The 19,252-nt window shown below is 37.6% G+C and overlaps 1 protein-coding gene across 7 annotated transcripts in view; it reads right to left on the bottom strand.

The window, feature by feature from the left end:
- The window catches only part of LOC143029539 (uncharacterized), a 169,569-nt gene extending 154,309 nt beyond the window's left edge, over window positions 1–15,260 (bottom strand). For 4 of the 7 annotated variants that reach the window (XR_012966847.1, XM_076192190.1, XM_076192195.1 and 1 more), the window contains exons 1-2: window positions 15,125–15,260; window positions 5,067–5,176 (exon numbers count right to left, since the gene is read on the bottom strand). Coding sequence is in view for 5 of the 7 variants with exons in the window: in XM_076192190.1 (XP_076048305.1) it covers window positions 5,067–5,123 (57 nt within the window). In the remaining 2 variants the exon portion in view is untranslated. Of the gene's footprint in view, window positions 1–5,066; window positions 5,192–15,005; window positions 15,025–15,124 lie in introns of those variants that run through there. The other 3 variants (XM_076192191.1, XM_076192193.1, XM_076192192.1) reach the window with 3 other exon arrangements.
- Between the last annotated feature and the right edge of the window lie 3,992 nt (window positions 15,261–19,252).

Genomic DNA, 19,252 nt, shown 5'->3' with positions numbered 1-19,252 from the left:
GTTTCACCTTCATTCACATTATCCTTGAGGAAACCTCCTTCCACTCTACTACACGTTTACCTATCTCTTCACTTACTAGTATAGCCACCCCTTCCCTCCCTCGCCCTCTCTTCACTCCTGATAACCTCCCACTTACACTCCCATACTTACACTCACCCTTTCCTTTCAACTTAGTTTCACTCAAAGCCAACACATCCATTTTTCTTCTCACATACTACCTATCACTTCCCTTTTACTCTCATCTGTACCACATTCATGCACATGAAAAGACCCAAACTTTAGGGTGCTGGTCGGAAAACTTCCAGACCCTCTTATGCCTTTACTTTTTCGTTTAGGAATGTCCCCTGTGGGGCTACCAGGAGAAGGATGCCTAGTCCCAATCCCTGTCCCTTTCTTCTTGCCTCTTACGATCCAAGTGGAATTACTTGGTGGCAGTATTCTTTTCCCCCACCACAGAAAATGAATACTCAGAGAAATGGTACAGGACAGCAGCAAGGGGTTGGGGGACAGCATAACGGAGGGACAGTCGTAGTATAAAAGTGTCATCATTTCTCTATGAACAGAGTTTTCCTCTATCATTGACAAAATGATGTGTGGCTCTGGTCTGTAGGGGCACCCCATATAGAGCCTAAAGTATCAACTCCATGCTACTTTGCCACAATAACAAGCAGCCAATACCCCAGAGGGAAAAAGCAGTAAAACAAAAAAGAAATAATGGACCAATTAACAAACTTTGATGTTGGGAAATCATTCTTCTCCCCTTATCTCACCACCACAGGGGGATAAGAGAAGATGCATCAATCAATCAATCCTTGGTCTCTTTTGCAGAAGACCCATGACTTTCAGGTAGCCAGCAACATGTTTCAAGCAGTTGCTCAAGGGAGATATATTGTGTTGTTGTCTAGGGATTGTTAGTGGAGCACTGTAGTACAAGGTATTCTGTGTCCTTTCCTCTGTATGGTGGTTGCATCTGTGGCCATGCCTATTAAATGTTGGTAGTTTCAATACTACTGGATGGTGTCATGAGCACAAGCATGCTGATGTAGTTATTAGATGTGGAGAGTTTTTTTTTCCTGTGGGACTTTAGTATACAGGTTATTGGTGGAATATCGAGTTTGGTGATATGTCTTGAAGGGCTTGTTTAGTGATCAAGTATGTGTTTTTGTGATGATGTTTAGTGTGATACAGGTGGTCAATCTAACTATATACCCATAAGGGAGGTAACCAGCAAAGGCATGGACCCACCCAGCCCATCCATCACCCATTTGTTTCCCTTCTATCTTAGCTCCCTATGGATGAAGGGTCATCTTGGTCTCCTGTCTACTGCCCAGGTCAGAAGCAATGCAGCAAGACACAGCACCCCACAGCAAATCCAGCCACTTCATTTGCATGGTGACTCTCTCTCCTTGTTCCCTTATGCAAAAACAGAGAATAAACCCTGTAGTTCTGTAGGATCTTCCAAGTACTCATCAATTATGTGATTGATCTCCTTGGCCACTCCTTCAGCATAACAATACTATGTCCATCAGTGTGGATCTTGTCTCATGAACCAGGAACCAGCAATCCTCAACCTTCTGGACTTTGTAAGGTTCAGGAGGGAACTGTTGATGTTCCTTGTTCCAGAACTATTGGGATACATTGCCAGCTCTGTCAGTGCCAGTAACTACATTGAAGTTGCCCAAAACAGTAAAGGTCTCATGGCAGGGAGGGTCCACTATAAATTCAAGCATGTCATGAAAAATCTTTCTTCAAATTTATAGCCTCAGCAGGAACATATACTGCAATAAGAGAGAAGCCCAAGGTGTGCTTCAGCCTCACCAACATCATAAGCTCATCAACTGTAGTAAAACCTTTGTAATGGCTGGCTGTAGTCAGCTAGAAAGGCCTACAGCTACTCCTGCGAGGTGGGCCCCATTGTTGTGGCCTGACCAGAAGTAGGTGCAACACTCACTACTGATCTAGCCACTGCCTAATCTTCTTACCTCTGAGGCAACCAGTATATCCAATCTAAACTTCCTGAGCTTCACTGATAAAAAGGGTAGTTGATCATCCTAGGAGAAAGAATGTTTCTGGCACCCACATGGAGAACCTGCTGGAGGTTCACCCACGGCTTGGCTTGATGTGTTTTGAACCTCACTGGCAACACCCTGACAACCTGCACGATGGGGTTGGTGATTTTGAAATGGACAGGTTGCAAACATATGTTTACTATTTTCCCTCCATGCACCGATCCTGAGAGGAGACTAAGACTTAGGAATACACATTAACCCAACAGTCCCAGGGGTCATGGGAGAGTATACACACCCACTACTTTGACAACACGGAGACAGCCACAGACCATTCAATGTTGGCCCACGCAGTAGTTGCTTGACTCAGGGCATGCCTAATCCATAGAGTCAAGTCAGGCAGCCTAGTCAATTTGCCTCTCTGAGCCAAGAGGAGCCATTTATATGGGCTTGAATGTAGGACTAAAGAAGTATGTTGCTAGTCCCAGGAGTACACCTCAGCATAACCACAGTACTAGGATATCATTCACAGTGGCATTCTTAAAAATTCTTTCCTTATATAAATCTTATACAAATCCTTGAAAGGGAAAGATTTACTTAAGGAGAGACGGTGGTATTCTTAAAAAAAAAAAATATATATATATATATATATTATATATATATATATATATATATATATATATATAAATCTTTCCCTTCCAAAGATTTGTATAACAATTTTTTTTTTTCTTTTTTTGTGGGTTTGACCCATAACACAGTTGGATGGCCACTGACTCAGAGTTCATCTACCCTTTTGATGGTTTTCTTTTTCCTCTATCTGGGTGTCCAACATGCCCTCCTCACTGGCAGGTGACCAGTGGGGGAGCCAGTTTAGTCGCTGACAATCTGAATCTACACCAGGAAGTATTGGTTTACATGGTAACAGAAGGGCAGCTGCCTCATCTGACTTTACAATCAGTCTCCTTTCTGCCTTCCTTAAATTCCAAGTCTCCACCCTATACAGTGTCATAGGCACAATGAGATCTTCATTTAATCCTCTTTGCATCCATTCCCACATACCTTTTCTCATAGCACTTTTCATTCCCCCAAGACATCTACTTGCTTCCCTTGCTCCAGTGCCACATACTAACAATCCCCATACAACACAATATATCTCCACTGAAATGACTTACAGTCCCACCCAGAGGCTGTTGCTGGTTTCCTGGAGGTCATGGATCTCCTGCAAGAGGGACCATGGACACCAGAATGACTGATGGATTGTATGGTATTTGTATTTGTCTTGCTGATTGTTGGGAAGAGGTAGAGACATAGGAGTTCAAGAGGTCTGCATAAAAGAAGGTCAACAGTAGTATAACCGCATGCCATCATACTTAAGTAGAGGTTTTACTCTAACATTAACAAATGTTGTGTACCTCTGGCCCATACAGGTGACCCAAAATGGTACTGTAAATATAGACTGCAGGCCACCATGCAGTTACTAACCCAATGTGAGTACAATTCTTATAGTAACACTTAATTGTTATGGACCAATGAGAGGCACCTGCAAGTGGTGGTCTTACAAGATGGACATCAGAAAAAATAGTCTCCCTGTTGCCCATCTTCAAAACCTGTCAACATCTTCAATTCTATAAGGAGGCTGACACTGCCTGTGGACTGGATTCAGGACCTCTCCCTATCAACTTGAACTGTACTTCCTCAACCTTTTCAAATATGAAGAGCTGATAACCAGTGAATACTCCCCTCATACTACAAGCCAGTAACAGTCCCACATTAAAAGTCCAAAATTTCTTTGCAGAGAGATTTATTAGATACACCCAGGGCCAATACTGTGGGGCTGCAGGTTTCCAGTGAGTGAAACCTGAGGCAACAATTATTACTAATTAATATTCTAAGTTTGAGTGACTGGACACTCATAGCCCTACAGTATTCAGCAATGATCTTCAGCCCCTCCCATAGTTCTCCAGATATGAAAAAAGTGGTGGAGGACAAACAAAGCAGATAGAGATCTTGGTCTTGGGCCTAAGTGACAGATCCTTAGGTGACACCTATACAAGGTGAAATAATTCTCACTGAAATCTGTTTTATATCACCATGTGCAGGCTCCTATCATTGGTCCTAGTTTCTGTTATTCAATCCATATACTATCATGTGCATCTTCCTTTAACTATATACATGAATATTAATATGATCAGCATGCATTTCTGTGAGTGATTGTACAGCAAATCCAAAATAACTAAAGTTCAATGAAGGTACATTCCTGAACACATGAAAAATTATACACAATTCCAGCCTTTGATAAGGTACTTTTAGGGCACAGATTCACACAAGACTTATCATACAATAAGGATGCATTTCTGAAAAACTGTGGTGAATCCAGGGTCCCTATAATAACTTGAGTTCAAAGGATATGAATTTCTGGACACAATTGACCCATAAAAAACAATAGTACACAACTTTCCAAACCCTGATAGAGTACATATATGAATCAGTCACTTATGTCTACAGTATATGGCCCTCTATTTTTGCAAGTGTGATTAGGACTTCAACTATTCGTGGTGGATGTAACAAATTACTCATTTCAGTAATATGTAGGATCAACTAAACTGCCATTGTTTATTAGTATGGCACAGCTAGATGTCTGAAATGGGCTGGGTTGGTAATTCTTATGAAAACCAAGAGCACATCTGCATCTGGTGTTAACAGCACTCCTATCTATATAACAAGGGCCTCTTCTTCTTCTTTATAAGGGCAATAGCCAGCCAAGGCACACACCCACTCCCACCCATTCCACTTCCATTGTTTCCCTCTCATCTTAGCTCCTTGTAGAGCTAAGACATGAGGGAAACGGAACAACAGCCCTAAATGTCAGAAAAACTCTCCTTACATCTTTTGAAATATCCTTGTGCTAATGAGGTTTAAATACAAGGCATCTACCTGATGACCATCAACAAAATATGTTAGTATAAAAAAACAGTAGGGATTAGTGATGAAAAGATTTTTACCAGATATCATTGGACCAGCTGTCCTGAAAGATATATTTTAATTAAACACTGGGATTACCTTTGCTGCAGCGTCTTTGGCAGCCTTTAGACTTGCTTCTGAAGCTCCTTCTTTCATTTTTCATGGCTTGCAGTATCTCTCCACTTCTTATGCACACATCTCATACCACACTGCAATAAAAACAACTTCAACCAATTTCATTTATATCTGTATAAATATATCAAATACATCTTAAAGAAATTCACACAACACATATGATACATACAGGTGTAAAATGTTTAACAGAGGATTTGATCTATAAACCAAGAACTTTTTCCATCTTATAAGGGAGGTAGCCAAGTCAAAGGCACGTGCCTACTCCCACCCTTTCCACTCCTGCCCACCTCCCTTTCCCCCCTCTCATCTCAGCTCCTTATGGATGACAGGTCATCCCTGTATCCTGCCCACTGTCCTGGGTCAGAAATAATGCAGCAAGGCTACTTCACTGAATTGGCAAACCCCCCCTTTCTGTCCCCTCTTGCAGAAAAAGAGGAAATGGAGAGAAATCCCATCAGGCTGCGTCAAAATATAATTTACACATAAATGACTCAATTTAAAAAAACTGACAAAAAAAGGCATTACATTGGGGGGTAAATCTGTGGTAATGACCAAGTAGCCCTATCCATTGGCTATAAAAGGCACCCAAAATTTTATATCTATTGATAAAACTGCCAACCCTGGCAGCAATTTTTTTGGGGGGTAACTTTGAGTATAAAATCGGCCTTTAGGACATAATTTAGGCGATTGTGGTGTACGAAACGAAGTATGAGGAGATGAGGTTGTACTTCGACAGTTAGGCAGGTGCTATTTAGTACGTAATCAGACATATAGAACTGGCAATTTTGCACTGCCAATTTTCATAATAAATGCATAATACAAAATGTGGCCAGGCAATAATGGTGTGATGGATGATTATTAAAACATTTACCAAAACAATAAGAAACACCACAATCACCTATCCTCCTTAAAGGAAAAAAAAAAAAAAAAAAAAAAAATTAATTTACCACAAAACAAAGTGATAATTATTTACCAAAAAAAAATCCACAAAAACTACTTATAAACATGCTTTCTGTGAGTGTCAGACTATTATGGGTGACTGTACATTGACTTGAAACATCATAAATGTCAAATTCCTTCACTCTCAGAAATTCTAATGAAGCTTCCCCGAAAAAATACGACCTTGTTCAACCCACGTAAGGAAGTCTATGGATGTTCTACCAAACTTTCGCAAGCATGTCTTGACAAATCGACCCAGTTTCTCCGTTTCTAGGCTAAGGTGAATCAAAATAAGAAAGATTTGTTGGTTTTACATCATTTTGAGTAGATTTAAACAATAAATAAAAAAAGATTATTTTGGCTCTAACGCTGGGGAGGGGAGTATACACAACATTTGCTCAGCAATGTACGGGTTAAATAACCATTTTTCATTCATTGTTTCCATGTGCCTAAACCATCTAAATAATCTTTCCTTAGCCTTATTTGCCATCTTTTCCATCCCCGCTCTCCTCCTCAATTCCTCATTTCTCATAACATCCAACCACATAGCCCCTACCATACTTCAGACATTTCATCTCAAACACATTAAATCTTTTCCTTTCTACCTCTCATAAATTCAAAGTTTCTGCCCCCATAGAATGCCATCAGCACAGTCACCCCTTTATACAATCTCCTCTTTGCATCCATTCCCAGGTACCTTTTTTTTTCATGAAAAAATTTAATCCCTTGTAGCATTTACTTGCTTCTCTCAATCTACACTTTACTGCCAGCTCCACTCCTCCCTTTCCTGCCACATACAACCCCAAACACCTAAAGCTCTTTACTTCCTCCAATCTCTCTCCTTAAGACTTGCTTCTAACTCACTGCCATCCTCTACCTTTGGTTATATATATATATATATATATATATATATATATATATATATATATTTTTTTTTTTACCACCACAATGCACTTTAATTCTAAGCCATCAAAGGCCAGCATGCTTGAAATTGAAATGTGGTATTACCCAGGACTCAAACCGGGTATCCTCATGACAAGTGCGACAGTGACTTTCCAACTAGGCCATCTAGAGATGGCCTAGTTGGAAAGTCGCTGTTGCACTTGTCATGAGGATACCCGGTTCGAGTCCTGGGTAGTACCACATTTCAATTTCAAGCATGCTGGCCTTTGATGGCTTAGAATTAAAGTGTATTGTGGTTGTTAAAACGTATCTCTAATCACTGAGACCCATTCAGCGTTGTACACACACACACACACACATACATATATACAGGTAGTCGTCGACTTACGACCGAGTTTGGTTTCGACAGACAGGTCGTAAGTCGATCTGGACGCAAGTCAGTCTATATATATATTACCCTTTATATAATATATATTGTATATTTAGCATACTGAAATAATCTTAGCATCTTTGAACTATGTTGTATAGTATTTTTAACCTTTTTATAATTTCATCTGATTTTCTTTGGGAAACGTAGCCTAGGCCTAAGCATATTGAATAAAATCCTATCATCTTTGACCTATGATATTTAATACTGTATTTGTTAACCTTTGTATTATTTTACCATCAGAATTTCTTTAGGAAACTTATGCATACTGAATAAAATCTTATTATCTTTGAGCTACATTGTTTAATATTCATTAACTTTTTATCATTTTCGTTAGGAAACGTAGCCTAGGCCTACGCATACTGAATAAAGTCCTGTCATCTTTGACCTACAAATCCTTTTTTGTTGGTTACATTAAAATCATTGTAAAGCAAAATTAGGAAAAAAATATTTCGAAACACATTCTTTTCGTTTACGTACTGTACCGAAAATATTGTTGTCGACAACAGACTAGGCATAAACAAAGTTTACTGTTACATTTTATTAATCGCAAAACATAAAAATACAAAATGCTGTGCCGAACATTTTGTCACCAACAACAGACTAGGCATAAAAAAATACTGTTACATTTTATTAATTGCAAAACATAAAAATACAAAATGTAAGGCAAAATTAGGATTTTTTTATTTCAACAAAACACATTCTTTTCGTTTAAGTACTGTACCGAACATATTGTTATCGACAACAAACTAGGCATAAAAAGTTTGTTATATTTTATTAATTGGAAAACATACAAAAATACAAAATGGAATGCAATGCAAAATTAGGAAACATTTTACTTCAAACAAACAAAATGAAAGAATATTAAGCTGGCTGGGATGCTGACGCTGCCGGCAGCCTGCAAAAACTATCGTACTCGCGTCTCGCAGCGTGCGGAGTAATGTACTGCACTGCCAGGCATAATATTGCAATTCTATTACTCTATTAAATGTTAGATATTATTCCACCATCTCATGGTCATAAAGTCGATCAGTCGTAAGTCAACGACTACCTGTATATATATACAGATGCTCCTCTACTTACGTTCATTCGTTTTACGTTTTTTCGATTTTACGTTTGAACTGACTAAAAAGAAAAAAATTTTTAGTGAATTTTTTAGTTTAGCGCGCTCTCCGTAGTTCAAACGATACTTGCGCATGACGCTGCGTCCATTGTTTACATTGCACAAATGACAAACTGAACATGCCTTGCCTCCTCCTCCTCCTCAATTTATGTTGCTTGAATTTAATATATTTGAAATTAATGTTATCATTTTACAATGTTATGTGTATAATTAATGATTTAGAGGTGTTTTATAAGATACGGTAATAGAATTTACGGATGTATAGTACAGTAACAACTTACATTCATTTTCAACTTACGTTCGGCCGTTCGGAACGTAACTAAAACGTAAGTTGAGGAGTGTCTGTATATATATATATATATATATATATATATATATATATATATATATATATATATATATATATATATATATATATACAGACACTCCTCTACTTACGTTCATTCGTTTTAAGTTTTTTCGATTTTACGTTTGAACTGACTGAACTGCATATTTACGTTGATACATTATAATTTACAAAATTAATAATTAATTTTCTATTGCTATATTGCACCCTTGGTCAAAACTAAAAATTTACCACTACCGGTATATACTGTACCCCAGGTAGTTTTTTCAGCTTGCAGGATGGTAATGTACACCCAAGCTTCAGAACACTTTACCTCGCAGGTAATATCCAACGTACAAGTTCATTTATAACATCATACAAATTTGCCTCAGCCAACTTAATTATCGTACACGACGTCGTAACTTCGGGAGATTTACGTTAAACGAATGTCATAAAGCCCGTCGTTACTCTGAGTTGTCGTTAACCGAGTAGGTCGTTAAACGAGGAGTGGATGTATGCATAAAGTATAATTGTAGCAGAAATATATTCAAGTTGTTGTTGTTGTTGTCGTTCCCTAGACTGTCTGTCCGAGCAGTCCCGTCTCCCCAAGGAATGCCACAGCCGAAACTGGGTTTTCCCACAAATCCTTTATAGAGTGTATGTTGTGTTGTTTGCGTGCATGATTGTGTATAATGCAGTCTTCCATTATGTGTTGTATGGTATGGGGTGAAGTGTTACATCCTGGGCAGCTGTTCACAATGCGGTCATCCAGCCTCTTCTGGTAGCTTAGAAGTGCTGGGTGGTGGCCGCACCGCAGTCTGGCCAAGTGGACTCTGTCCTTTCATGGGAGAGAGGATTCAGAAGGGTGGATATCAGGGGGTCTGGCATGCAGCAGTGTGTTGTCTTTCAGGTATTGGGTGGTTGTGGAGGAAGAGAAGAGAGTATTTGTGCGTAATAAAGGTCTTTGGGTGTTGTTTTAATGTTTCTTGGTGTGTGTGGGTGTTCTGCTATGTAGTGTAGCGGGTGTGATGTGTTTGTGGTGGCTGCAGCAAGTGTTTGTGTGCCTCTCATGTCGAGGTGGTCCTTGACTTTGAGGACTTTTGTTTCATGGTGTAAATGGTCTGTTGGTGTTGTATTTGTGCAGCCTGTAATTGTTTTTAGGGCTTTGTTTTGTATGATTTGAAGGGTGTTGTGGTGTGTCTCACTGAGATTAGGAGCCCATGCAGGACTCGCATAATTCAACGCTGAGCGTATGCATTGTTTGTATATTGTTATATTAGTTTCTTTGTTTTCTCCAAATGTCGTTCCAGTGATATATATTCAAGTAGAAATAGACGGTATAATAGGAAAACAAAATAATGAAACAGTAAGTTGATGGGAAAATTCAAAATCAGTACCTGAGTGATCACCACGAAAAACACTTCTATAACAATGAACTATGTTTTCTGCAACAACACAACAATAATGCTCACTATCCAAAAAACCAACTGCCCAGTCCTATTAATCGCTAGAATTATGTACATCGAACCAAACACGAAGCTATGACTAATAGTCCCCGAAATTCACAGACAGTTCATATCATTGTTACACGACACACACACACACATTGTAACAAATTACTGCACGTTGCTGTTCATTTGCAATTCACGATTGTGCTGCCTATAATTCACTTACAATAATATATATACTGTATGAGTGTGTGTACACTAGGGAATTTTTAGGTACGTATCATTTTTACAATCCACTCTGGCAACACTGTTACACCAACGCTCACTCGCTAAATTTAACGGAAAATTCACTTTAGCGGACTGGACCTTGGCTGAATTAGTTCATTAAATCGGGCTTCTACTGTATATATATATATATATATACACACACAGAATAAATTATTTAGTTTATTGCATTCTGACCTTCAGAATACTAGACTGAAGAATCCGAGGGGAAACGAGATAAAGTTACAAAGTTCTACATAGATTTGAGGATATTCCTTACACTCAATCCTTCTAGATAAACATGAATGACTTGCAATGGTACTCCCTAGGTATGGAAGCCTCATCATAAGAGGAAAACACTATAACAAAGTGAGTGTTAGCCAACTTGGCCCATTGGCTGCTCCGTTTGTTTTGATAGATGCAGAGGTCGAAGAAATTAAAGTATGATAAATTTATCTATTCTAACCTAACCTACCTAACCATGCATTCCTGATAATAACAATAATGATAAAGTAAAAGGGCGACAAAGAAGAGGAGTTAGTCATGGCAAGCCAAGGTGGTGGGCCAACTTGCTCAAACAGATAGCTAGGTCAATATGAAAATGGAATTCCTGATATTTGAGCCGAAGTTGTTGTTGTTGTTGTCGTTCCCTAGACTGTCTGTCCGAGCAGTCCCGTCTCCCCAAGGAAGGCCACAGCCGAAACTGGGTTTTCCCACAAATCCTTTATAGAGTGTATGTTGTGTTGTTTGCGTGCATGATTGTGTATAATGCAGTCTTCCATTATGTGTTGTATGGTATGGGGTGAAGTGTTACATCCTGGGCAGCTGTTCACAACACGGTCGTCCAGCCTCTTCTGGTAGCTTAGAAGTGCTGGGTGGTGACCGCATCGCAGTCTGGCCAAGTGGACTCTGTCCTTTCGTGGGAGAGAGGATTCAGAAGGGTGGATATCAGGGGGTCTGGCATGCAGCAGTGTGTTGTCTTTCAGTGTGTTAATGGAGCGGTGAGTGATATGATTATGAATGTTTCCGGAGGCTGGTATTTGGTGGTTGTGGAGGAAGAGAAGAGAGTATCTGTGCGTAATAAAGGTCTTTGGGTGTAGTTTTAATGTTTCTTGGTGTGTTTGGGTGTTCTGCTATGTAGTGTAGCGGGTGTGATGTGTTTGTGGTGGCTGCAGCAAGTGTTTGTGTGCCTCTCATGTCGAGGTGGTCCTTGACTTTGAGGACTTTTGTTTCATGGTGTAAATGGTCTGTAGGTGATGTATTTGTGCAGCCTGTAATTGTTTTTAGGACTTTGTTTTGTATGATTTGAAGGGTGTTGTGGTGTGTCTCACTGAGATTAGGAGCCCATGCAGGACTCGCATAATTCATCACTGAGCGTATGCATTGTTTGTATATTGTTATATTAGTTTCTTTGTTTTGTCCAAATGTTGTTCCAGTGATTGACTTAAGTGCGTTAAGTCTAGGTGTGCATTTGTTTTTTATGTTTGTGAGGTGTTGTTTGAAAGACATGGATGTATCGTATGTTACACCAAGAATTTTCGGTGTGTTTGTGTGTGGTATTAGAGTGTTGTTGATGTAGAGATGAGGTATGTATTTGTGTTCTTTTGTCCAGTTGGTGAGAAGTGTTGCTGTAGATTTGGTTGGAGCTATTTTGAGTCTGTTTGTGATGAACCATGTGTTGAGTGTGTCAAGGTAAGGCTGGATTATTTCTGCAGCTTTGTCTGTGTTACGATGTGTGCATGTGATTGTTATGTCGTCTGCGTAGGAAGAGATTTGTATTTCTGAGGTGTCTGGCGTGAGCCGAAGTAGTTCTCATGGGATGCAAAAAGTCGCTATGAGTATCATGCAATTTGAATTATCCATCTAGCTGTCCTAGTTCTCGAGATATTGCATTTTGGATGGAATTAAATCGGGCCTATTTTGTCCGAGGAAATCGGGCCGAAACATGCGGTCTGACTAATCGCCGATCAAACGTAAACAATGACGGTTTTTACTGACAGGCACAATTTTATATAAAAAATTAGCATATGGTTGCATTATTTGACCTATTTTCTATAAGATGTGTGATTTCCATGTAATTTGATCGTAGAATTACGTTTTTATCCTCTGCAAAATTACCCACCACAGCTACGAATACCGTCAAATTACATGAAAATAACACATTTTAAAGAAAATAGTTTGAATAATTCAATTATATGCAAGCTATTACACTAATAACTCAATAGTAATAAACTTAATAGTGTAGTTTGATCCATACCAGTGATCATAGATAGCGAGCAGGACGAATCGTTGCTGTGGTCCGTAATATTACGGAGGATGAAAACGTAACTTCTCTTTTATCAAATTACATGAAAATCACACATTTTAAACAAAATATTTCAAATAATTCAACTATAAGTCTATTACACTAATAACATAATAGTAAGAAACTTAGTAGAGTGAAGTTTGGTCCATACCACCAGTGATAGATAAGATGGCGGGATGGATGTTGATGTTGTTATCCGATAATCCGACCCGATAGAAAAAACTAATTAAAACCACCGATTTCTCAGCTCTACCGTAACACGCTGCCTTTATTTTGGTATTAGAATAATTTGCGATACTAGTAGTTTTGGTTAATTATAATCAGTTGCCCGCACCATAAATTTGTTAGCTCATTTTTTACGTTGAAACATACACCAATTTTCGATCTACTGCTGAATGCAGGCCGCCATGTTTATCTTATGTTTTTATTGACCGACATGTAACTGATAATGTGAATGTTTGAAATTTACTACGATCGTAGTAAATACACTCGCACAACATTTTTATTAATTAAATTTCCCGCGGTATGTAAATTTGGCCGTTTGAATGGCGTACGCATAAAATGATGCGCTATTGTGCTCGTCATCGACAGTGGCGCCTCTGGTGGTGTTTGACCTACCTAAAACAGAAGATGGACTAAGTTGACCGTACACAAAAGAAATTTGGTTCCCCATCAGTCATTTAGTTTGGGAATACATGCACTCCCAACAAGTGCCATGTTTTCTTTGAAAATATTTATATTTAAAGCCTGTTTTGACAGCCACATTAAACAACACTGGCTGATAGGTCTTTCAAGGATGGGATCATCACGAGAGGAAAGGGTATTTTTTAGAAGTGCACACCTACGTGATGCAGCATTAGAAAATAAAATTATTTTGTAAATTACGGTTCAACGTAATTTTTTTTTTGCAGCTATCAATAACAGAAAACATTGCTCAAAGTGATTCATTGACAAACAGTTACAGCAACTCCTTGAAACACCATTTTTGTTATGACCGATTCTGAGGTCAAAGATGAAGACAACCCTGATAACTTCCAGAATTACAGGTACTGCATTACTGAATGCAGGTTAGGTTAGGTTAGAATTGACAAATTTATCACACCAAAACAAAGATGGCGTCTCAAGCAGTCAGAGCAGCTACATTCATGTGATTATTGCTTTTGGCAACTTTTTCAGTTATTGTTTTCAACCAAGAAATACATATATTACATTGATGTATTATAATTAACAAAATTAATATCTAATTTTCTACTGCTGCATTGCGTCGGTGTGCACTTAAAAAAATCTACCAAAAGAAGTTAATTCAGTACTATCAAACTATGACACTAAAAACCCACTGTTGATTGGATTTAAGAAAAGAAAGGAAATAAACAATTTCCGTATATTTCGATCACTTGCTGTGATCCTCTTCAAACAGAATACGCTTGAAGAAGATCACAGCAAGTGATCGAAATATGCGGAAATCGTTATTTCCTTTCTTTTCTTAAATCCAATCAACAGTGGGGTTTTAGTGTATTTATTAATGTATTACGACATTACTGGGCAGTCACTACTAGTAACTATGACTATGCAAGGAGAAAGGAAAGCAACTAAGTCGAAGTGAACCAGATTCCTTCATGAAACATCACAACATTGAACATACATAGAATGAAGGACCCAAACTCCTTAACAGACTACCTAGAGACATTTAGGACCTGACAAAGAAGCAAAACAGACCTTCAAAGGCTGCCTACATATATTAATATTCCTTTGGGGCACTGAACCACAGCAAACTCCTATCCAACTTGCACCTGCTGTTAGGATGGCTAGCAGCCTAAGTCTTCCCTACCATCTGTACTACCTCAAAGTGAGAAGTTGCAGACGGTAGCAACCACTCATAAGTTTATTGCGACATTTAGTACATCTAAAGTCTAAACCAAACAAGGCAAGACAAGAAAAGATCAATACCTTCTATAACTCAATCCACCCACACAACCCTCACACATACAATAACACTATATTTACAAAATTTATAAACAATCCAATTCTATTCTGAACTTCTATCATAATATCGTTATGTTCTTCAGTCGTGGATACGAAGCCCAACCAGACTATCAGCTCTTTTGTGATTTCATTAGTAAATATTTTCACCATTATCAAAAATATAATCATAAAAATGGCAAGCCTTACGTCTCAGATGAGAGGAATCTTTGTTCTGTTCAGCGATGTCAAATACTACAAGGAAAAAACACATACATAATTCATGAAAACCCCTTGCATGTTTCAAACACTAATTCATATATCTTTACCTGTAAACGAAAACTTGCAATCCCTTCACATATGAACGTAGTAATTCTTTTGTTTACTATAGCACAACTGGTGATAACTTGCACCGCTGTTGCCAAATGTAACCGGTTAAATTTGTGTCGTGCTTATTTTAGTAGACAAATTTCTTTGATAAAAGTGAAATACATACTTCATATTTAGAAAATATATAAAATAAAACTCATATTCCATGTACATCTGTCTTTGAAGGAAAGCGGCAATGAAAATATGAGTAGTAGAAGTATGAACATGACTTTTCTGATTGTGTTCGTCACATTTATCGATTTCAATAAGTGAAAGTTAGATGTTGAATCCACGTATATTTCAAATAATTTTCCATCAAAATAAAATAAGATTTAAGATAAACTTGTTAATTACAAAAATAAACATTTAAATTCCCTTGAAATGAAGTAATTGGACTTACAAGCTACCGAAGCCAATGTCAATACGAAACGAACTGAAAGGAACTAATTATGCAAGTGTCCTAAATGTAAGAGAATTACATGCCAGAAAGCAAATGCAAATACTGACTGGTATTACTCATGACTGTCTCTGGTCCCCTTAATCCCCTACGTATGTTGTCTGTGTAACTTAGTGTAGAAAAACAATCTAATGAGGACCACAATGGAAATAAGCGTACATTTATCTTCGGCAATTGCAATTATTATTTTGAACTATGTGTTCTTGTCACAATATGCACTTCATGTATATTGATTATTTACCAAATAATTTTATCTATTATATTATTATTATAATTATTATTATCATTATTATTATTATTATTATTATTATTATTATTATTATTATTATTATTATTATTATTATTATTATTATTATTATTATTATTATTATTATTATTATCATCATTATTATTATCATTATTATTACCATTATTATTATTATTATTATTATTATTATTATTATTATTATTATTATTATTATTATTATTATTATTATTATTATTATTATTATTATTATTATTATTATAATTATTATTATTATTATTTACAAGGAACTCTGACGAGGTAAAATTTGTATGCAAAATACTATCATCTATTCATTTTTTCCTTTAGTATATTAAGTTTCCTATCCGAGAGTTGAAACCTTGACGTGGCGGATAGGCTTGAGAATCTTAATGACTACAAAAGCTATGTCGATAGAGACAATCTCTGCAGGGTCACCCATATCGAATAGGTTTTATAAGAAAGATCAGACAAAGAGCAGCTTACGCGCACAGTCGTAGGACCCACTGCAAACTGCCACGTCCCTGATGGCGAACAGGGAAATTCCTGATAGATATATGGGGTACCGTCATAATGACGGCGTAGACCATTAGGCACCCTATGGATATAGGGCTTCACCGAATATAATGAATAAGGTGACACCAGAGAAATATCTCACAAGAAACCAGTTGGCACGGAGGTGAGATTACTGCTAACCCCCCTTCATAGCCAATATGAACAGCACAACAAAAACAAAACCGGGCGTTCCTGTTGGATCATCGTCTCCTAAAGGTCCAACCGCATTGCCTCGTGTGCTTACGGGCAGTGTGCCACCAAATGTAAGTAAGCACTGTCCAAGCAGATCCAAGTCTTGGACATTAAACAACACGAAGAAAATGAAGATCTATACTTACAACGTAAGAACTCTCTCAGAAGATCACAGGTTGGAGAGTTTAATGGAAGAACTGGACAACATCAAGTGAAACATCGTAGGACTGAGCGAAGTCCGAAGAATGGAAGAAAAGCTGATACAATTACAAGATGGTCACCACCTGTTCTACTATAGAGGTAAGGACAAAGAAAGATCTAGTGAAGTAGGATTCTTGATAAACCGAGAGGTTGCTGGTAACGTAGTCAAATTCAGTAGTTTGTCAGACAGGGTAGCTTGGATTGTGATTAGGCTGTGTAAAAGGTACACTCTAAAAATAGTTCAGGTTTATGCACCAACTTCACAGAGTTCAGACCATGAAATTGAGTCATTCTATGATTATTTAAGTCAAGTAATGGATCAAGAAAAAAGCAAGTACACGTTGGTATTAGGCGACTTTAATGCTAAAGTGGGAAAGAAGATGGGCGATGAGACGTGCATTGGTAAGTTTGGAGTAGGTGAAAGAAATGACAGAAGCGAGATGTTAGTCAATTTTGCAGAGAACTACAACATGAGGATAATGAACACTTTCTTCCAAAAGCGTGTAGGTCGTAAATGGACGTGGAGAAGTACAAATGGAACAACAAAGAACGAAATAGACTTCATATTAGGAGATGAGAGCAAAAGCGTTAACAATGTTACGGTGATAAATAAAGTCAACATAGGTAGTGACCATAGAATGGTAGATTGCACAGCTAAATTCAATTTCAGAGCCGAGAGAAATAAACTAATTTTAAGAAAGAAAAGGCTTGCAAAGTTTAAGGATAATAATAAGAAATTTCAGTTAGAAATTAAAAATCTATTCGAAGCTCTAAGAACTAATGAGGACACCGTGGAAGATATTAATTTGAATTTAGTGAATATCATTAGAGAATCGGCAGAGAAAGTAGGAAGTACAAAAAACATTAGAGAAAACAAATACTCCCAAGCTACAGAAGAAGAAGGACCATGCAGAATTCAAGCAGGAGAGACGAAATAGAAAGAGTAGAACTAAACAAGCTTATCAACAAAAAGCAGAGATTAGAGAAAAAGAGAAACATAGATGAAATAGAGGAAACTATTCGGAAGGGTAAAAGTATTAAAATGACCGAGCGCAAACATGCTGTAGGAAGACAGCAAATGATATGTTTGAAAGATAGAAATGGAGAAATAATTAAATGTAGAGACAAAATGGTAAAAAAAAAAAGTAGAAGAATTTTACAAAGAGCTTTACTAGTCCAAGGCCGTAGTTGAATCAGTAAATTCATGTGTAGACGTTAGTACTGTGCCAGAGATTACAAAGGAAAAAGTAGAATTTGCTCTAAAAACTATGAAACGAGGAAAAGCACCTGGGGAAGATTGTATATCGATAGCTCTGTTGAAAGACGCAGGGAAATTAGTTCATATTACATTAGTTCAGTTGTACACCCAGTGCTTACGTCAAGAAAGCGTTCCTGATGCGTGGTGCAATGCTATAGTGATTTTGCTTCATAAAAAAGGAGACCAGAAGGACCTTAGTAACTATCGACCGATTAGGTTGCTATTAAATGTATATAAAGTGTTCTCCAAGATCCTTACAAATAGACTAAGTCAAGTTTTAGATGGAAACCAACCGAGAGAACAGGCAGGCTTTAGGAGCGGATATTCGACTCTAGACCATTTTAAGGCGATAAACCAATTAATCGAGAAAACGACAGAATACAATATACCTCTGTGTTTAGCTTTTGTAGATTACGAGAAGGCCTTCAACTCGGTAGAACAAATAGCAATACTAAACTCGCTACGCAAACAGGGTACAAACGAACAGATCGTAAGGGTTTTAGAAAAGATTTATGAAAAATGTACCGCTATAATTCGACTACATAAAAATACAGAGAAGATCAAGATCGAGAAAGGAGTACGGCAAGGCGATACAATTTCACCGAAACTATTTACAGCTTGCTTGGAAGATATTTTCAGAAGATTGAGTTGGGAAAAGAAAGGTTTAAAGATTAATGGCGAATATATGAACCACCTATGATTTGCGGATGACATTATTCTTATTTCAGAAAGAGCAGAAGAATTGTAAGATATGCTGAGTGATCTAAACAAGGAAAGTGTCAAGGTAGGTTTAAAAATGAATAAAAGTAAAACCAAAGTAATGTTCAACATTTCTGCTGAAGAGGACTACAGATAGTAGTCGAAATATACAGTTTTCCTGTACTTCCGATATTATTTCTCCGATAGTGGGTTTATAGTGTATATTTACAAATGTGTTATAACATACCAATTTCCAATTCAACACGAAAGTTCAAAGTAAAGAGATTGTAATTGATGATGAGAGTCTTGAGGAAGTTGAAGAGTATAATTATCTAGGCCAGAGGGTGAAAGTGACGAAAGATCATGACATTGAAATAAAAAGACGCATTACAATTGGTTGGAAAGTGTTTGGTAAGTATAATAAGATCCTGAAAGGCTCTCTACCTTTATGTTTAAAACGTAAA

Source organism: Oratosquilla oratoria, chromosome 11 (genome assembly GCF_046742065.1).
Source record: "Oratosquilla oratoria isolate Oo_2021 chromosome 11, ASM4674206v1, whole genome shotgun sequence".
In the NCBI taxonomy this organism is placed as follows: Eukaryota; Metazoa; Arthropoda; class Malacostraca; order Stomatopoda; family Squillidae; genus Oratosquilla; species Oratosquilla oratoria.
The sequence above is the reverse complement of the archived record's forward strand: the minus strand, read 5'-3'. Positions and strand labels throughout refer to the sequence as shown.